The following is a 22830-nucleotide window of genomic DNA, read 5'->3' as shown; positions in this document are numbered from 1 at the left end:
ATATAGTCAGTCTCAAAAACACGAAACTACCTATTATTCTATATATATGTATGTTTGTAATTTAAAAGATGTAGGCTTTAACATGTTTAAGTGTCAATGTTATTTTGCGATTTCGTTGTTGACTCTACAACTGATGAATTTGTATTGTCCGTTTGGTATCTTCTGACACTGCTATAAAGATGAGAATTAAAGGACATCACTGCACAATCGAAAATAAGTAAGCCATGCTAAATGAGTCCTAGCTAGAAAAAAATGTATTAAAAAAAGTCTAGGCAAATTTAAGTCATTGTAAACGTTATAAAACAATCAGCATGTCGACAAATTGTAGTGAGCAACCCAAACAGACATATTGGTAAATTGTGACAGAAGTTCTCATCTAACAGCCCAAATTGACATACAACATAACTGAATTAAAGTTCATCAAACATATAAACAAATTTTACAAAGCCGCCTACAAAGAATTTGTTGTATTAGTAAGTAAATTCTACCAAGTCAAGCTCAACTACTTAAATTGAACTGTGGCTGACTTACATGACAAATATTTTAAAGAAACGTATACTGATGGTGATTCAATCTCTCATTTTCAGGTATTAAACAGATGACAAAAAGGAGTGAATACAATCCTTAGTTCATAAATTTTATACTGAGAGACTATGCATCAATTATACGTTCAACGATGCAAAATAAAAATAGGTGTAGTAAAAAACCAAGCAAATTGACCAAACCAAAAATTATGCTTGAGTGACATATTCTATGAACTTATTATGTCTTGCAATACTCATAAGACAAACCAGGCTAATAACTTGATACTGCAGTCACGCGTTCTGTCAAAATAAAACCTATCAGTGGCACAAGAATTAGAAAAGGAAAATTGCAAAAATCAATACGAAATTTTAGATCATTATTAACCTATCTATACCTGCGAGACGAAAATGTCAGCGTTTCGAAGAATTCAAACACCCTGTAAGCAGTAAACGTACATCAAATGAACATGCATAGAAATGGTATTAAATATACAGAAATGAACATGAAAAAGGTGATATTGATTTTGCCTTTTGATTAGAGACTTTCCGTTTTTATTTTCCTCGGAGTTTGTTATTTTTTGTTCTTGTACTGTTTCATGTCAACACAACAGTACCTCTTTGCTTCAAATACCCCGAGAACAAAGCATCTACAAGCAGTAGTTATGACAGCTATACAAATCATGAATGAATTAAAAAACGAAAACAAATCAACGATCAACTTATTCATAATTATAAATGAATAACATGGGGAAATGAAATTTCAGAAGTTCTTCCTCATTTCCTTGCTTGGGTGGTTTCAATATTAAGAGTGCACCTTTATCAAGGAGATAGCTATCCATTTAGATGATTGAACTTTGTGGAAAATGGTATGTTACTATGCATGAATCGAACTGGAAAGAAAAATGAAGTCATCAAATATCACAGATTGTTGAAATAACTTCACTTAATATATATCTTAGAGTGAAATTAAATTATTTTTCTACATTTATATTTTTCTAAGTGCAACTTAATGTTTTTTTCTGATAAAACTACGCATATATCTCCAACCAATTGTGACACGAGAGTTTGGACCAATGCCAAATAAAGATGTGACTGTCGGAATTCAGTCAAGTGACATCTACAAATAAATGCGTGACGTAAAAGTTCAAAGAACACCACTATAAGAACTAGTTTTGAAATAATATTCTTTCAGTCTTTTGTTTATTGTCTATTAATGAAACGTCTCTTCCCTGTTCAAGACGAAAATGAATTGAAAAGGCTAAGATAATCGAACACGAATTACAAAGAAGGAAAATATTGTGCAAAATTCCATATAAATGAAAATCCTTTCTATTTTTAATTACTGATTCACATGTTTTCTTTGTAAAGTTTAAATTAAGATCCGTCATAATCAAAACTGCCTACAAATTATTTCCTTTAAGACAAGATTAACTTCGGTAAACATATGTTTTTTTACCTTCAAAGTGTGAACTAATTCACATTCTAATTCCAAACCTTTTTACTTTCGAACACCCTATGAAGACTGAAAGTATAATGATAAAAGTTTGTCTGTCAATCCTTTTGTCCAGTAGGTACAATTATGTAAAACACAATTCGGTTATTTGGCTACAAATGTGACTTTATTTTTGTACAATATCGTTGAAAAAATTCTTCCAATTGTAGTACATGTTCTTGTTACAAGAAAATATTTTTGTGATAAAATGTCATAATTCTAAAACTTGGATCAACAAAAAAAACCCCACAAAAACCCACAACCACAGGGGAGGTTCTTGACTTGATGTTATGATGTTATCTAACTTATCTCATTCTGCAACGAATATACTGCTTGTTGATATATCAGTCGAACATATTATGATCTTGACCTTTAGGTGGTCTGGAAGTGTTTGAAATAAGGATGAAGCTCAAGTAATAAGTTATGGGTTTGAAATATTTCGCATTCGTATTAACTAAATGTACACGATAATGTTCTTCTTACATAAATCTTTGACTAGTAGGTGGATTTCCGTTTTATCGATTTAATTCCAATATTGGAAAGTATTATTAAATAGACTTCTATTATAAAAATTTTTAAAGTGTTATTTAAAAAAAAAAAGCATTTCGAAAGTTTAAGGAAAGTGAGGTTCCGACTCCCACAGGAAAAGTTGATTTAAGATAGTCTGGGCTGTTCATTTTATTTTAATTTGGTCACATATAAATAGTTCCGCACGTATTCAACTACTAACATTTTCTTTACTTTCAAAGTTTTGCGTGGGAGGATACTAATGAAAATGAATACATATAAGTGTTTTGGACACACCTTAAGATATAATTTTCATTTAACAGCAGGCAAGAAAGTTTACCTTTACAACTCTGGTATAGCATTTAACGAAATTATTTCACAAAATGCAACTTTATTTTATGTTTGTTTCAACAGCATTGAACTCTTTACACATATTTGCATTACTACGTTTCCTTTGTTATATGTTGTGAACATCCTAAATTGAATCGTTTTTTACTTACAATGTATTTAAAAACGGTAAACCTTACATTATATAGATACAAGCATAATAAATGGAAAAGATGTTTTGACGTGATGTATCATTAATAAGTTCATGTTCAGCAATTATGAAATTGCATTTCAAAACATTTACAACTTTTAGAGAAGTTTTGGCTTTGTTGAATAAAAAATAGCAACAAATTAAAACCAATATTAAATGATTGTTAAAATTACACAAACAAGAAAATAAGACGAGAAACAGACATAATAGTAGTACACATGAAACTAAAAATATAGCAACATATATCTTTATCGAATTTGGGGTAAAATCTAATGTGTTTTTTTATGTCACATGTTACACATGAAAACCATGCTGGCACAAAAAATAAATACAAAATACAACAAGGAAAACTTAAAGTAAACACAGCACATACCAAATGATTTCAAAGAAAACTGATTTAATTATGAACAGCAATACATTTGTTTTTAAAGATTTATTATAACTGGTAATCACCAAGACCAAATTACATGCATGCAGTTTTTTTCTTTTTTCTTATTATTTTAACTAATTTTTGGACCCCATGTTTAACAAAAGTACGGTTGCCGATGATCACACTAGATGTTTGTGCAAGTTGAAGGTCATGAACTACGTCAGTTCTTTAGATGAATCAAAATTAGCCAATAGGTGTTAGGAAAATAGACATGTTTATCTTTGTATGACGCATAAATTATGAATGTGGATGGCACTCAAAAGAGATATTCGTTTTTTAAAATTAAAAAAATATTTGATAATCATTAGAAAAACAGAGATTAATTTAAGTATGTAATCGAATGAAAAGGCCTAACCGAGGCTCGTACTTAAAATCGGATAATTGAATTATCTCGATTAGATAAATCCTATAATTAAATGGTACTATTGTCAGAATCTATAAGTTTTACTATACATCTACCTTTTTACGGTACAAACAAATCTCTTAACACCTTTTTATTGTCAATACGGAAAAGATTATTAAACAAATGTTACATTCTTATTTTATTATATCTGATAAACCGTCAGCCGGAGGCGTTTCCCTAAATATTCTGAAGAGACGATTTTCCTGAATTACAAAGATACAAAATTATGTGCTCTATAGAAATGGAGCTTACGAGTGTAGGTACTTTGTATCGTTTACCTTTATATTAGTTTTTGTGCCTCATACCAATCTGATGGGTAAAGGTGTTCAGAGATTCCAAGATTTAGAGAGAGTTGAGAGCTCCCACTTTAATACGTTTAACATATATAGGAAGATGTGGTATGACTGTCAATGAGACAACTTTCCAACGAAGTCACATTGTATAACAAGTAAACAATTATAGGTCAAAGTACGGTCTTCCTCACGAAAACTTGGGTCACACTGAACTACAAGCTGTTCACTGACCTCTGCAACAATAGGAATTTGCTTCTAGGACAGGCGCCTGTAACATAGTGGTTGTTAGTGGTTGTTCTCTGTTATATCTATTTTGCCGAGTCTTTTGTATATCTCCGTTTTATTTTGTTTTCCTGATTTGTTTTGCACAATCGAATTATGAAACAACGGTATACTCCTGTTGCCTTTATTTGTCATAAATCAGTCTTTTAATTTTTGCACGATTTTTTGCACGGTGATCTATAATTGCTTATTTTGAGTCATTAAAACTTTGTTGGATAGTTGTGTCACTAGCATGCAAACCACTAGAAAAGCGAACTCATTTGGAACTTTTTGAATAATTTTAACTCTGATATCAAGTTAGAAAAAGACAAATTGAAATCCATATTCTAAATATTCAAACTGAAATGTAATGCCAAGGTCAACAGTATTTGACAATTGGACCTTTCTGATATTGTTTAAATTTCAAATAGGGTTATTACCTGAATTTTTAGACACAATAACTTATCTACTAAGATGTAATGTATTTTGTTGAATTATATATCCGGAAAAAGTATTTTTCGTTTAAAAGTATATATTTGTTAAAATATATAAATATAAATGCGAAATTTTTAATCTAAAAATATGAATACGACTATGTTGGGACTTTTATGTGCTTCCTTAATTTATACTTTTCATAAAACAAAACAAAACACAGCCAGGTATTTCATAAGAGGAGAGAAAGCTTGTTGGATAAACTTCCCTAAAGGGTCAGTAAATAATTTAACGTAATAATGCTGTAAATTAGTTTTTCAATAGTTTTAATAGTGGATTTTGAGTTTTCAAATCTATGCATATTGTTATAATTTAAAAAAAAATAACCCATAAGAATGATAAAATAATGTACAATAGATGCAAATAATAAATCTTTACTGCCACTATGCAATGCGTTGTTTTTGTGTCTGTCACTAAATGCGTTGAAAGTATTCAACTCAGTTTTATCAAACTGTACAAACTACTGATCCATTCATTGTGCTTATCAAAAGTATTTGACAAAAATAAGGATATATATATATTCATATTGAAATTTTTAATGGACCATAACAACTATTTCCGTGTAACTTTCCTATTGGTTAAAAATCTTATATAGCGAAGTATTTAAAAAAGCTAGATGTATATTACCATGACAAAAATGGAGCACCGTTTTCGTATCATTTAAAAGACTTTGAATAAGTCTTGAATCTTTGATGAGTTTCTACGAATAATTATGACCTAAATAAAGGCAACAGTAAGTAGTATACATCTATTTAAAAATAATACTTTTCTTAAGCATAAATAAATCTTGGTAACAAACTAACACATGTACACTATAAGAGGAAAACAACGGAACATGTACATCACTAAACTACAACTACTACAGAAACGAACTATATATAACAACTGCCATATTCCTGACTTGGTACTTTGGTAAGAAATGGTGGGTTGAACCTGGTTGTATGGCTAGCCAAAACTCTCGTTTATATGGCAATTGTAAAAACTCCGCTAAAAGGAATCTCTACGAGACTAGAAATAAAGTAAACACAAACACAAGAATGCTCAGCACAGAGAAATACATTAATAACTAATGTAATAGTACATTTTAACATATAAACCGCATGAGTTATTCAGTATAGCTTGTAAAGTGTTCAGACAAGACATAATGCGTATGAAAGATGCAACATTTGTAACTTGAGTGATTAAATGTTACAGCCACCTGTGTAGACTTTAAAAACCCTATTTTAAGTATTTCAGTATTAAATATTGTAATACTTAATGTTTTTGGTAAAGGAAAAATCAGAAAATGTAAATGTGATATTATGTTTGAAATGCCATAGAAATTGTAATGTAAAGCATAACAATGCATTATAATTCGTCCACTCCTGCTAAACACCAAATATAGTACTTAAGACTAGCGTTGAAAAGTGTTATTTTTATTATGTTCAAGGTTCACGACACATGTGTCTTTGTGTTAGTTAGAAAGGAATCATGAAGTAGAATAATAAAAGAGAGACGAAAGTTACAAGTGGGACAGTAAAACTCATAAATCGAAAATAAACTGACAACGCTATGGCTAAAAATGTAAAAAAGAGAAACACACAAACAATAGTACATGTACACATGACACAACATAGACATATAATGTAAAGTTATACGAACGCATGAGTGAGTAAAGTGAGAAAGATTTGTCTATTAAATTTCATATATTACACTACAATTATCATACATCAAAACATAGTCATCATATAAATGCGTATAAGAAAGAACGTATGCTTCTGTTTTGTTTTGTTTTCAATTTTTCAATTTTTTCAATTTTATTTTCTATATCTCAATTTTATACAGATAATATGCACGGTAGTACCTCAAAAGCCCATTTAGAGGGACCAACGACCATATTGAACGATGTTTCAAGATATTAACTCAGTATATATGAATACTGGTAGTTAAAGTAAGATCATAATGTTATTTCCAAATGAGACAATTTGCATGGTTGTTGGAATCGTTGGAATCGTATTTTTTGTTATTGCAGTAATGATATTATTCATCTCATGTAAAATTAGAAATAGAGCATGCGGCCATGAAACACACCAGGAAAGCAAGACCGAGGTAATTATTTGACCGAGTTGTTAGAGTTGTAAACAAAAAAGGTTAACTTTCGATATCATTTGTTACTTTATCATGTTAATGTTAAGCTTTTTATTTTTTTTTTGTTATTATTTTACACAATTATTTTCGTTGCATTTTCCAAACCTATAATTCTAGTCAGTCAATAAGGCATAAACAGACATTGCTAACATCTACGACATTTGAATGAGAGTTTTATTATTAGCAATGATACCTCTGTAACTACTTGACCTAATTAAACTTGACAAAACTATTTTGGGGATATTTTGGTTTGAAATCTGCGTCGGATGACTACGCTTGACAACTAAAACCTTTGTCACAATGAACCTACGACACATCTATTAGCTCCACGACATAAAAATTGGTCAAGTCGTGGGTCATCTGTGGTCGTCGTACGACAATCGCATGACAGTCGCACGATATTTTGAGCATCGTGGCGCTGGCGTGTGTCGTGCGACGAAATTTGGACCTGCACCAGCTGTCGTGAAAGTGTCTTACAATCGTCGTGCAACTGTCTTGCGATAAACACATTGTCGTTGGTATCAATAAAATGCATGTTAATCAAACAATCGTCGCACGGCTGTCGTACGACAATCTCACGACTGACACAGTCGCACGATTGTCTCTCGAATACCAAATTCCGTACGATTATCGCACAACATTGATTGTCTGTCGTACGACCGTGGTACGTTCGTCGTGCAACATATTTTGGTTGTATTTAGAAGAATACAATACGGCGGGATGAATGTTTGGAAAAACATACCGTCTACCGTTTAAACAGGATGGCTATTTCATCAGAACGATTGTGCTTGACCCTGCTGAATAGGTGCCTTGGCGGACTTCAAACAAAAACAAAATATGGTCCCGTAGCGTTGATTCGAGCCTGTTAACAGTATAAGAACCAACAAAATGCCCGACGTTGGTGGGTTAGGCCTGATGTTTGGGCAGTATAGTACACTGATGTAAGAGTTGGAGAGGGAATGTGCCTGTGATTTCTTTGAATTAATGCGGATAGTGCCTTGAATGATTCAAGAGCTTTTGTTGAGAGTTGTACGACAGTAAGGCCGTGTTCACACCAAACTCCATGTACAGTAAACTTGTTTACAATTAGATTAATGTACTGGACATTGGTTTCACATTAAATTTGTTCACATCTATACACCTTGTTTAATTACCTGTACATAAGATTTGTTCACACTTGTAAACTTTATGTCATTTAAATGTTTATTACGTATAATCGAATGAAAGGTTTTCGGACAACTTTTCTAGCAGTAAGGAAACGACCATTCGACTCTAGATAGGGGATGATGGAAATATTCCGAACCCCAATTGGATAAAAAAAAACAATTCTGGTTCTACAGATGATAAAAATAATCTTAATCAAGAGTTTCCCCATACATAATAGTGTTAAATGTTGAAGAAGAAAAAAAATTGATTACCTGCATCGAAAAAACAAAACGGAATGAAACGTTTGGGCGGAAAAAATTCTGACTCAGATAAATAACAAAATACCCCCCCCCCCTTTTTTTGAAGTTAAGTGGCCGCTTTTTTATGAAAACCATTTTGATGATTTGCAGTAGTTTAAAGATACTATTAAGCATTAGAAAACCGTAGGCTACAACAGCTTGCTTACAGACGAAGAAGAGGGACTGATATATTAGGGATCACTATATTTCTATCGTTTCTGTTTGTTCAAATGGTATTTCTTCTCCAAGAGGTATTTGGCAAAGGAAGGGGGTAATGTTTTTTTTTCTTTACTTTTTAAGTGTAATTTCACGGATCCGAGATACTAGACGAACAATACATTTACCTCACACTTTTTAAGTAATGAATTTATGAGTGAATCGTTGTTTGAGTAAAGACCAGTGGCAAATATTTCTGTGTAAGTCAAGTCGATTCAGAAAGACCTCAATTTTCAAATGAATTATGTGTTCAACAATGATGCTGCTTTGAGTCTTGATAAGGGCTTAATAAAGTTTTATTTCTAAACAAAACAAATAAATATATCAAGTTTAGACAAATATTTCTGTAAAGAACTTTATCAATAATTGCTATAAATATCAATTTAATTCCAAAATCGTTTCTTCCTTAAATATGCACGCTGAAACTAATGTTTTAATCTACACAAGGCCTACATCGAGTATCGACTGCATGCAGACAAACCATGATTTACACTACATGTAAACATTGAATTTTATCAATGGGAACGTAATTTTGTTTAGTTTACGTGTGAGTTACACTGACACAACACCGAGTTTAGGTCAATGTGAACACGGCCTAACACGCGCATCCATTGACATAAAAGCCTGAAAGTAGCCCCAAATAACTCACGATTGTCGTATGATTATCGCACGACTGTCACACGACCGACTTGCGAAGACCAAGGACAATACAATTATTTTTTTCTGTCTTGTACCCATCGTGGAACCATCGTGGACATGTCGTAGTTGATGTGACCGATCGAAATATTTTTTTTTGACATTTTGCACGACAGCGCCACGACCACGTTTTTATAGATCTTCCACGACAAAAAGTCGTACGATCTGTTGTGACCGGGGCTTAACATCGCCGACATGACTTAAAAAGTAAACACAAAGTCTGTAAATGATCTTGAAAACTGTTATCCTTAAAAAAGATATCTGACCGTGCTGATGAATCAGAAATGTACAAACTTTTATGGTCTACCTTCTATCATTGCGCTTAAATGATGAATTTAACCATTTATTTGTATTTATGTCTCACATATTTAAACGTATAAAAGAAAGAATGAGATGAGATTAGCAAATATGATAAAAAAGACAATACCTACAAATAAGTCATCTTCGCCAAGATCGTCATTCATTTTGTTTCGGGAATTAGTGCTCTTAAATGACATATTTTACCATGTTTATGCGTCTTTGTACCTTGAACATTTATGTAGCTAGATAGAAACCTAGTCATTGATGCGTCTTTTGTAGACGAAACGCGCGTCTGGCGTATATATAAAATTTAGTCCTGGTATCTATGATGAGTTATATATAGCAAAAACATAAACAATACATAATCAACTCATAAAGTAAATACCAAAAATCGTCAGTTGTCTCCTTTTTAAAGTTCTAGTGCATATCATATACATTTAATGTGTAATAGATATAAGCATTGAAATGATCAGCAAGACAAGATCTACGAATACATTATTAATGCTGAATTGGTTGATCGACCCTATATGGTCTTTATTAAAATCCATAGAATGCTCTAATCAATTGTCAAAATAAAGTTTTTATAACATTTTTCTTCGAAATGCGAAAACGCAAAATTTGAGATTTTGTATAAATTATGCATTGGAAAATCCATTTTTTTGGTAGAAAAAGAAAACTAGATAACATGCTTATGGATCAGAAAAGAACAAAATGGGGTCTCTGGACTTGTTTTCTTGCTACATTCTAAAATGGACAAATTCACAACACTTAGGAGATAACTGTATTGTATTTTAAGCTCCGACGGCATCAATTGTGGATTTGATGTTCGCAAATTAAGTTTACTGGCGACGCGTTAGCGGAGACTGTAAACTGGTATTTGCGATCATCAAATCCCCAATTGATGCCGTCGGAGCTTAAAATACAATATTGTTATTTCCATTCTAATGAAACTGACTGAAAACGTTAAAACGTGTATTTAAAATTTCTCATATGCCGTCTGCGCTTGCGCTTACGTCCGATAGCATCAAATGTCAATTGATGCCATGTAAATAAGTGACGTTATCCAATCAAAATGAACGTTACAAATTTGTTGCATTAGAACTTTTATTATAAAAAATACGTTATCTGTTTTTTTTTCACCTACTATCTGAGTTATCTCTCTTTATGTGGCAAAGTTGAAAGAAAGAAGTAAACTAAAATAACGTGTTTGAAAAAAAACACCGTGAATTAAGATAAAACACATAATTTTCGAAATTTACATGGAAAATCTTACGCACGAATTACATTTATTTACTACAGTCAAAATGCGCACATTTCATTAAAGATCTAAACCAATTGTTATCTGCTGCGTCAAAATCCGAGATAAGGAAAGACACCCAAGCCACCTTAATCAACTTATTTTTTGCTATGCAAGTGGGTATATCTTTAGATTTTTTTTTAACTCGATAGTTTATTTACTTTATATGGATAGCTTAAACTTGACGGAAAAGAGGACACTAGAGAATCAGCTGTATTTGGAGATCACAGCCCAGAACTTCAGCGCTATACTAAAAATCCCACGAATGAGAGCAACGTGACAGCTAAGGAATCAGATGAACAAGGGGTATACTATCACTAGATATTATAATATTAACAGTAGTGTTCAATTCATACAAGTGCTGATCTTTTATTTGCTGTAAGAAGAAGAATTTGATTTTGTCATATGCAAGCGCATATTTTATTTATTTGGAAAATAAATTAACACCTTATTTTTGAATAAAGATTAATATTAAAAACGATATAACAAAACATTATCATCATATGATATACATGTTGAAACTTCACGATAAATCTATTTAGAAACGAAATCTTCAGGTGTCAATTTCGGTCATTTGACGTATTAAAGTTGATCAAATATGAAAGTTGTAGCCTTCATCACACAAAATAATGTATGCATTATGTTTTTTGTGTTAAGCGCATTTTCAGATACCTTGAATATGTCATTTCGACCCGTGAATTTTATATGACAGTACAAATATCACGCACTTCATATAAGGTTTGGCCTTGGTGTACAGACTTGTTTTATATATTGTTTAATTTGTTCTAGTCAAGAGTATGTTTCTGCCAAACGAAATGGTAGTATTCTTTTTAAGAATCAAAATGCATGGAAACAGTGATCATTGTTTACATTACATATTCAATTTGTCACAGAATGCCTTTTTTCAAATATAGTTCAAGAAAAATTAAATTCAGATGTTCCTTTCTATAAGTCAAAATATAAACAACACTTGTATTTGCGATGTATTTTGAAAGATATAGACAAATCAATTGTTCTCAGCATATTTAAATGAAAGGGCAGAAAAACATCCAAAGGGGTAGTAAAATATGGAGGAAAACATATCAAATAAGGCTAAGTTTTCAGTGAATAACTATCTTTACGACTTTAATATCAATTAGCAGGTAAATGTTTCTTACGCTTTTCAATTGATCATGTACTTTTGTGTAAAATTAAGAACCCATACAGAAGATGCCTAATCATTTTGAAGTTTTTTGATGAACGCTACAATTAAAGCGTGGATTACTAGTAATATCAAGTTTCATATGGTTATGTTAATGTATAGAACAAAGCATAATTATTGTTAATGAATTTTATGGATTTCAAAGGGTTATACATTGGATCACGAATCTGAAATAATTTTAAATGAATATTCAGACAATCGTTTTGCTTGTTTTGCTTTAAAAAAATACTGAATTGATGCCACTGTTGTTGGGGGTTTTATTCCCCGAGGCTATCATCAGTACTTCTGTGTTGATATGAATTATCAATAATATGGTAATTATTATAAATCGACTGTTCACAAAACTTTGAATAATTGAAAAACTTGGGCTTTTCCACTACAGGAAGAAATTGTATTTGATGTATTTGGCCAAACTTCTATAAATGTTTGCTCCTCAATGCTCTTCAACTTAGTACTTTTGGCTTTTTTTTTTCTATTCAAGCGTCACTGATGTGTCTTTCATAGATGAAACGCGCGTCTGCTGCAATTACAAAAAATTAAATCATAGTATCTATGATGAGTTTATTTACACTATATCATTAAGTAGGAATATCGGAAAGTGCACATCATGGAACGATGAAAAGACTTTATATTTATTTCTTTTAGGAGCCAAACTATGATTATGCACGCACAGGAGAAATATCTATTTGCTCAGGTAATGAAACACAGAACAGTCAAGAAGAGGTAAATAAACTTATGTAATAATGTTTTTCGAAATACAGAATTTAAAAAGTAAATGTTATGTCATTTCTTCTCTTATTCCCTATATTTCAAACACAAAATAATATGAATTCTTTATTTCATCATATGTGAAAAATATGTTCTAAATGCGTTTGTGTGTATATCAGATATTCATTACAATTATTAGTGCTATGCCGGATAAGGATTACGATACTTTGTGGGTATTACCATTTCAGTCATTGAAGCTGGTCCTAGGAACAACAGTTTATGTTTAATTCCTATTACAGCCACTTGTTAAGTTTATTGACTGTATGGTGTTAATTAAAACTTAACTATACTTATATGAAAAGACAATATATTAACGATGTACTATGTAACCAACAATGTCGTGTTTCTAATTTCATCATTATTTCGAGTCAGTAATAACCTTTTAGGCTTCATGTTTTCCTTCTGCAAAGTTGTTTACAAGAAAAAGCTCTTAATATGTTTATCTGCAGGTTTTTGTGTTGAACCCTTGAATTTTCTTTTAAAACTTTTCGGTTACGTGTTATGGGAGGAAATTAAAGAAGATAAAGATATATTTTTTTATTACACATTTTTGAACTCTAAATACTTGTTTGATATTAATGTACATTGTTTTTATTAATGTTCACCAGTCAGGAATCCACAAAAAGGAAAATACGAGAAAAAACGAAAAGGAGGCCACGAAGAAAGTTGATGAGCATGCTGTTATTGAGACCACTGAAGTTAAAAGGGTATATATCGTTTCTGAAATTAACATTAACGATTAATCTAAACAAAACAACATCCTATTCTATTTTCATTTTCTGTTTGTCCATTCCTTAACACCAGTATACCATATTTCTCAGCAGAAAGAAAAAAACAGTTTACCTCTACAGTATTTAATACTTTAGAACGTTTTGTTCACAACACGGTGTCATTAATTTTAAAAACAGAGTCCAAAAAATATTGCAATAAAACAAAAGAGAATGTCAATAAACGAGACGCTATCACAAAAACAGGAAAAGAGGCAAACTTTAGGTCATTTAATATTCCAAAATTTCGAAAAAGATTTTGAACAAAAGATTTAAGACATTGAAAAGAATCGCGATAGTAACTATGTCATAACAAACTCTAAAACAAGTACGCTTATCAGCTATTAAGATTTAATTAAACACATCATAGAAACCAGAATTAAAAGGTTTATCCGTGACGACTGATATAAAAATATTAATTAAAAAAGCCACAATTTAAGGTTAACGACCAGTATTCGTTAATCCTCCAAGTATCCATATTATGTAATAAGTCTTAATATCCATAGTATCAATGACACGTAATAAGCTCTAAATGACCAAAGTATCTATACCATGTTTCACGATTATAAACCACCATAGTATGCATACTATGTATCACGATTCAAATCACCAAGGTATATAATATTGTCACATTCTATACCGTTCTAGTTTCTACATCATGTATCTCAATTTTTCAACTTTTTGAGACAAGATTTGAAGAAATAGATCCCCGGAGTAGATGAGCTGTTTTTTTTGTATATTAGAACCGTTATTTTAACACACTTTCAATATGTTTCTCTATAGTTTATATTTATTTCCAAATTTAACGGCACTAGTACATAAATATTTTTCATTCTTTTCTAGACTGAATTTATGTGAATTGGTTGTTTGATTTCCTTAATAACTTTAAACTATGTTTGTTTTTAAAGACAAATGTAAAGAAGCCTACCAAACGAACAGATTTGAAAAGTGGTGCTGTACATTATGAAAATGAAACTGAGTATACCTCTGTTAAAAAGGTAATGAAATCGAATTTAAAATTTTAAAAAGAAATAAAAAAAAACAAATTATCTTGACTTCAAACTTTCGCGATTTTGTTCAAAATAAGTGAAATATTATTTCTTAATTAAAATGACTGTTTTTTTCTGAAAACTTTCATGAACGTAGTATCTATATTACCGTTATCTGAATGATTTATATGATGAAAGCAAGAATACATTAGACAAGCAAAAAAAGTCAAAAAAATAAAAGAATATTTAATAAAAAAATCTTTATAGATCATTCTAAGAAAATTACAGTATTATTACCATTTGTACGAGATAAATAATATTTTAAAATCCTATATATTTATACAAACAGCAGTATGATTTGCAAAGGCATTCTTTTATATTTTTCTTCTCATTAAAAGACGTTGAAGTATATTTATTTTTTTATATTGACTCTATTGAGATTTTCTGCATATATGACACAAATTATCATGGGTATTTAAATAATTATCCTGTAACTTTTCACCCTATTTCTTAGACATATGTGTTTTCCTATGTACATGTGCAGAGAAGTACTTTATTTTCTACCAGATTGTGTGACTTTCGTCCAACAAAGTTGTGACTTTTTCTCAAGTTTCCAAATATAAGAAGCAAACTTAAACAGAGACATGAGTATTAGGGATTAGAAACTTCAACAACATACTATCTTGTGAAAAAAGCTATAACCCTCACAACTATTTAAATTACTTTTTGATCTAATGAGCTAACTGTTTTTTTGTTTTTTTTTTGTTCGATTTTGATGCCCCACCTACGATAGAAGAAGGGCATTATGTTTTCTAGTCTGTGGGTCCGTTCGTTCCTTCGTCCGTCCGTTCGTTCCTTCGTCCGTCCGTTCGTCCCGCTACAGGTGAATGTTTTTGGTCAAGGTAGTTTTGATGAAGTTGAAGTCAAATCAACTTAAAACTTAGTACACATGTTTGCCATGATATGATCTTCTTAATTTTTCATGCCAAACTAAAGTTTTGACACCAATTTCACGGTCCACTGAACATAGAAAATGATGGTGCAAAGTTCAGGTTAAAGTTTTGGTTAAAGTTTTTGGTCAAGGTAGTTTTGGATGAAGTTGAAGTCAAATCAACTTGAAACTTAGTACACATATTTCCTATGATATGATCTTTCTAATTTAAATTCCAAATTAAAGTTTTGACCCCAATTTCAAGGTCAACTGAACATGGAAAATGATAGTGCGAGTGGGGCATCCATGTACTATGGACACATTCTTCAAGATTTCAATAACAACAAAATTAACAACACATTTCAAAATAATGAAAATTTAAAGATTTTAAAGAAAGGTTTGTTATCTTGGCATTGTAAAAATCAATCAATTTTATGTTTGATAGTACAAATAGGATGTTATGAAATATAATAATTTGATTATAGCGTCTTTAAAAATGTTAGTTAATGTATGATCCTTAAGTTATTTATGAGATATTATGCTTTTAATTCATACTTTGTATGATGTAACATAAGAGGTTAAGGCAAATGTATATCTTTTAGAAAAAATGTAGTGTTAGATAAATGTAAATGTCTTTAATTTTGCTAATTGTTTTAATTGGATAAATTTTGGCACTCAAAATAAGTTCAATTCAAATTTTTTTAAAAACTTTTATCACGTTAAGGTTGCACTTTGTAAATACAGTTGTTTCTCGAACCACGCCTCTTTTGGGGAGATTTAGAATATTAATAGAAAATTATTTTGTTTACATACTGGTTCCCAGTTATGCTCTCTGTATCCATCTCATAGAGACATAACTTGGGAATGTTACCAGTAAATATACATGTGCATATTGTTTATATTGAAATCTGTGGTAACCCATCATTCGAGGTAGGGATTGTTCAGAAAATTAGTGTTAGTTTAAACTCTGAGAAGTTTAGGTCATATAAACGTTGAAAATATGCCGCACAGCCCTAATTTTGACCTTTGAAAAAAAATATGAACTTTCAATTCTAGGACAAGATTTTCTTCAAAACTTCTTAGTGAAAGTGGTACAGTTTTAACCGTAAAAGGACTTCCTGGGAAATTGCATAGTCAATATTTAGAGAAATGCAACCTTAAGCTTTTCAGTTCAAGAATAAATAGAAATACATTTTGTAACATAAAACGTCATAATATATCAGAGAAGCAAATGAACATCCCGTAATGAACACTTACAGTTCACCCTATGATTGAGTGCATTAAATAGGAATTTACACAAAGTTCACAAATCTTTGACATTTCCAGTGATGAGTAGTTGAACTAATTTTAGGACGATGAACGCTTATAAAAATAGGGTTTAAACAACTGTCACCTTATATCTATATAGCATTCACATTGTAATACAAAGTAGAATCCATCTTCAGCTGTATTCAATGTACAAAGTTCACATTTTCTGTCTTTAACATGGCCATGAAAGAGGGAGGTTTGGCATGCCAAAAAAAAAAAAAAAAAAACAGGTTCAACCCACCATTTTGTTTTTAAAATGTCCTGTACCTAGTCAGGAAAATGGTCAAACTTCAAGAAACAAATTTTTGAAGACAATCTCAGACGAGTTAAATACACTCTAAAATTCGCATTTTTACGGAGATAATTCTATGCCTTTCATACCTTTAGTTTCATTGAGAAAACAAAATATGGACTCGTCTAATTGCCAGTTTGAAGGTCAATTAAGTTACTGTACACAGTCATATACAATCTGATTAAATCATTATACATGTATGAAAAGCATGGAGAGTTTGAAAGTAAACTAATACATAACTTTATCCAATCAAATCGCGCAACATTCAAAAACAATGACCGTTCCACATCATAATAAGTAATAGGGATAGACTGGGTAGGGCAAATATGACAGATATTTTACGTTCAATTTTCGTAATGACTAATTAATATTTTTCAAACAAAACGTTTGCTATAATTCATAAAACATGTCGTTCTGTATTGGTATAGTTTTTTTATCTTTAATTTACGTATTTAAAGCAATATAGAGTTTGGCCTTTAAAAGTATACATAAGCATCGACTTTGTACAGAAAATTCGCACTTTTAAACACTAAAAGTTTCACAAATAATACGTAAATATAATACACAAATCATTTTATAAAACTCTGCAAAAATTTTCATTCTGATTGGAAGAGTACCAAAAGTTAAGCTTGTAGTTTAATTTCGTATTCTTTTTAAGATCGAATTTATGTGAATTGGTTGTTCTTGATTGCTTACAAGATATTTGAAACTGTGTTTTATTTAAGAAAGAAGAATCGAATAGAAAAAAAGCCAAACAAACGAACACGTTTGAAAAGTGGTACTGCACATTATGAAAATGAACCTGTGGATTCCTCTGTAACGAAGGTAATGTTATCAATATACAAACGTATTAAAAACACTCTACATGTTTCGTTCAGCTAAAGTTGCGGGATATTGATCGAAATAAGTTAAATTAGATTTACTATATAAATGTTCTGGATCGTCATTAATCATCATATTATCTTTATCATAGTTATCTGAAATATTTATAGATGTAGATAAAAAAAAGACACTAATACCAACAATGACCACTGCCCTTTCCTCGATCTTGATATCTATATCATTAACAGAAAGCTGAATACTAAAATTTATGATAAAAGAGATGATTTTTCATTTCCTATCGTTAATTATCCATTTTTAGATGGTGACGTTCCCTTGTCACCATCTTACGGTGTTTATATATCTCAACTTGTACGATTCGCTCGTGTATGTAACAATGTTTTAGATTTTAACGAGAAAAATTTATGTATTACTGAAAAATTATTACACCAGGGTTTTCGATATCACAAACTAGTCAAAACATTTACTAAATTTTATCATCGGTATAAGGACATCATTCGTAAATATAGCTCAACATGCAGACTTCTTATACGTTCAGGTATTTCACATCACATTTTTTATGGAAATATTCTTTATAAAGCACAAAGGTGTCAGTATTCACCTCAAAAACTAACAAAACCTTTGAATAGACTTATTAAGAAGGGATATAGTTACGATACTGTTGTCAGTTTATTAAAGATTGCATATGTTGGCGTTAATATTGATTCACTTATAGGGTCTTTGCATCGGAACTAAACACATTTATTCAAAAACCAGTTGTTGGCATGACACGGGTTATGTTCTTCTCATATATGTTATGATGGTATGATACTAAACCCCTTAGGGGAAGGATTGTGCCTGATGTTCATATGATGAAATTATAATCTTTCAGTCAGTTTAATTGAAGTCTGGAGCTAGCATGTCAGTTAACTGCTAGTAGTCTGTAGCTATTTATGTATTATTGTCATTTTGTTTATTTTCTTTGGTTACATCTTCTGACATCAGACTCGGACTTCTCTTGAACTGAATTTTAATGTGCGTATTGTTATGCTTTTACTTTTCTACATTGGCTAGAGGTATAGGGGGAGGGTTGAGATCTCACAAACATGTCTAACCCCACCACATTTTTGCGCCTGTCCCAAGTCAAGAGCCTCTGGCCTTTGTTAGTCTTGTATTATTTTAATTTTAGTTTCTTGTGAACAATTTGGAAATTAGTATGGCGTTCATTATGATCACTGAAATAGTATATATTTGTTGAGGGGCCAGCTAAAGGACGCCTTCGGGTGCGGGAATTTCTCGCTACATTGAAGACCTGTTGGTGACCTTCTGCTGTTGTTTTTTTTCTATGGTCGGGTTGTTGTCTCTTTGGCACATTCCCCATTTCCATTCTCAATTTTACTAAAGGCACAACGTTGATAATTTGGTATTCCAGAAAATGTGTTTTGTCTAGATAAGCCATCAATGTATCACGAACAGGGTTTATACAAAATGTGCTTCGATCATAAACTTCAAAACCTTACAACATTGTAGCTATGGCACATGCTCGTATTTTAATCTGCTTATTTGAATTCTATATATAGAATTTGTTTAAATTCATTTAGGCAAACGACGTTACTGAAAATGAAAGTGTTTTAATGAGAAAAACAGATGGTACATCTGACCTGTATGAGAATGACGGCACTAAGGGTTCTTCAAATGAGGTAAATTTACAATTTTTCGACATTTTAGAAAAAGAATATAATATCGCAATTTTGTTTTAACACTGCATGTGTGTTTTAGGTATCCTATGGAAGTTTCCTCTGTTGTAAATATAAAAACAATATTTTGGAACTGAAATAAATGTACTTTGAACTAGACATACGAGTATAAGAATATGACATGTTTTACAAGCAGCCTTTTAACATTTAGCAAGTATCTATGGAGTTTTCTCGCTTTGTACACCGTCTTACAATTTTATATATATATTCCTTCATAAGTGGTGTAAGCATGCCATCTAATTGCAGACCCCAAAAGCTATTTGTTCGGTGTAATTGGAAAGTGCTACAGAACTAAAGTCGCCTGGGTAGGGAATTGCTTTGTAAAAGAAACTTATAACCCGTATTTGTTTTCTCTCAATCGATTTATCACTTTCGAAAAGCGGTATACTACTGTTGTCTTTATCTATAGTCTTAAAATGGCAAAATTCCAAGGATTATGAATATTTTCTTAAAACTTTGACAAGCCTATTTGAAATTATCAGAAGACATATTGTCTCTCTTCCTAACATTTGTTTTCTATATACATGAAAAGGTTTAATGGGTTAAAATGTTTTTTTTAAAAGTTGTCGGAAACGCGTTGAATATAATATAAAAAAATGTCTTTGAAATATTTGGATTAAATTGAAAACATTCGCTCTCACGATTTCATGCGTTTTGTATTTCAGCGGCATGGAAATGAAAGTAACGTAATGAGAGTATGCATGGTTTTCCAAATAGTATGGTAAGTACTTGTGTGCATAAGTTCTGTTTTTGGAGAAACCTTTATTTAACGAAGAAAAACAGTCAACCAAGCAGACACTGTTGGTAGTTATTGTGTTGATGGCTGTTTTATAAACTTGCATAAGATACATTACTTATTACTTTATTACTTTCAACATAGAAAAAAGCAATTTGTTTTAACGTTTAAGATAAAGGTGATATGGTTTTATTGCCATTGGCATGAGTGATACAACTCCCCAGAAAACTAAATGACAGAAAAGTTAGAAAATGAGAAACACCCATACCATTAAGCATTCCCTTAAACGCTTAGAAAAGACAAATGTGAACCATTTCAATGATAAAACTAACATTCCTATTCATGTATAAGCGATAATATTAAAAGAAAAAAAATATGATACACAGCAACATACGACAACCTCTGAATCACAGCCTTCTTAATGTAACGGGAACATAAATATGTGTACGGGCACCCTAACATCACTGAACCCTTACCAGGGATGAAACAGCACAACAAAATAACAAACAATATAAATAAGTTGGAAAGGGCGTGACTTGTCAGATCCAAACAATGCACAAACACAACTAATCTAAACACCAAAGATACAAAGTTCAGATTTAAGAGTAAGCACAGATAAATAATAGAGTAACATGGAGTCAAATATGCCAGATCCAACAAAACGACTGCAACCCTTGTAAACTATAACGTTAGAACTATGTAATCATAAAATTGTCCTTAAAAATCACATACTATTAGGTAATATATAGATACCAATGAATATCTTGGATGGTCAGTCTCATGTTTGGTGACTTAAAACTTACCCGACCAATTCCACAGTCCATTTGGTGTATTCTGTTTCATTCCTACACATTATATATCATTAGTGTGTGTTTATGGTACATATTTTTACTCCAGATGACCGTCGTAAACCTAGATATTGAAGCCAACAACGAAGACTGTATGGCATCATCAAACAATGGTATTAGTGAAAGTATAGGTCACAAAAAGTCGAGCACAGACAAAGAAAATGTACCAACTTCCAATAACAGTTATAATAAGAACAGAGATAAAGACCATGATGAAAGGTTGGGAAAACGGGACTCTATCAGTAAAAGGGAGAGTCAGGGAAGTGGTCAAAGCAACGATAGCAGAAAAAGTGACGAAAGCAAGGACAGCAACGAAAGTAACAATAGTAGATCTACAATTACTTCTGTTCGTTCTGACAATACAGACATATCTTTCCGTCTGACAATACTCCAAAAGAAACAGCGCCATCAACAAACCCCATTCAAGACAGCAGTGTTATGTACATAAATGCAAAATATGTTCATATTGGTTCGAGCACTACTACTATTGTTAACTTGCATACAGAAAAGCTCATTGTAAAAAGTTAAATATCTTTCTATAAATAATAAACGGAAAATGTTAGAGGCCACAGTTTATATATTCTTAATTTATAATTCCATTTGAAATATATCAATTATTCAGAAAGACCAGAGAAAAACCGTATGAAAATCAAACGGAACGAGTCCGAGTGCATCAACAAGGTAAACGTCTCCAGCTTTTTTATATTATCACTCTTCATGTGAAATCAGTTTTAGGTCAAATATTTCTAGACCGGAAATTGGACACAATAGATATATTTCAGATAAGACTACTATTTTGGTTCAAACTGATTTTCATGAAAATTAAATAATTCTTGAACAGTTGAATGAGTTTCTCATTGTTGTATACGTATCGACAAGAGGATCCCATAATGAAAATCGATGGATGGAAAATGTTATGGTAATCCATCAATATTATGTATGAAATATGATAAGTGAGGCCTCACATTAATGTTATAACTTCTGGGTTTTTTTCCGATGTAGTCGGTATAGTTTCGGTTTGTGCCCTTTGAACTTAAGGACGCTTAACTATGGCAACAGAATACGCATGCTCGAAAATCCTTTCTGTGATTGGACAAAATGCTGTCATGGTGGGTGATTTAGTTGTGTTTGAAAAAACGTCTCGTTAATTATATCGTGATGGAAAGCAAGTGAAAAACTATAAATATTTGAACTAGATCTTACAAAGATTTATATTTTTATTAAAATAATTGCTTCTCCAATAGCTCTTTGCATCCGTGACAGCTGTTTATTCAGGACAATTATATGATTTTTAATGTAAACTTTGTTGTACGAACGTACATGACTTTTAGAACGCACCTACGCATGTGAGATTTCCGCGGGGTTTTGGTGAATGTAAACAGAAAGATACGAG

The 22830-nt window shown here is 31.5% G+C and overlaps 1 protein-coding gene across 1 annotated transcript; it reads left to right on the top strand.

Moving 5' to 3' along the window:
• Positions 1-6665: 6665 nt before the first annotated feature.
• Positions 6666-22279, top strand: LOC143043302 (uncharacterized). The gene is made up of 9 exons (XM_076215679.1): positions 6666-7028; positions 11196-11327; positions 12868-12945; positions 13599-13697; positions 14666-14755; positions 18003-18102; positions 19698-19796; positions 20519-20574; positions 21487-22279. Exons 1-6 carry the CDS (start codon positions 6882-6884, stop codon positions 18069-18071), a joined length of 615 nt encoding a protein of 204 aa, XP_076071794.1. The 5' UTR covers positions 6666-6881; the 3' UTR covers positions 18072-18102; positions 19698-19796; positions 20519-20574; positions 21487-22279.
• The last annotated feature ends 551 nt before the right edge of the window (positions 22280-22830 follow it).

The sequence above is a fragment of the Mytilus galloprovincialis genome, chromosome 8 (genome assembly GCF_965363235.1).
Source record: "Mytilus galloprovincialis chromosome 8, xbMytGall1.hap1.1, whole genome shotgun sequence".
Classification (NCBI taxonomy): domain Eukaryota; kingdom Metazoa; phylum Mollusca; class Bivalvia; order Mytilida; family Mytilidae; genus Mytilus; species Mytilus galloprovincialis.
This window is presented reverse-complemented; position numbering and strand designations above follow the sequence as displayed.

Bases quoted from the DNA above. Each gene is read 5' to 3' on its own strand.
- LOC143043302 (XM_076215679.1), top strand. From the start codon at position 6,882: ATGTTATTTCCAAATGAGACAATTTGCATGGTTGTTGGAATCGTTGGA. The intron at 7,029-11,195 runs GTAATTATTTGA...TTATATGGATAG, and splicing joins ACCAGGAAAGCAAGACCGAG to CTTAAACTTGACGGAAAAGA. The intron at 11,328-12,867 runs GTATACTATCAC...TATTTCTTTTAG, and splicing joins AGGAATCAGATGAACAAGGG to GAGCCAAACTATGATTATGC.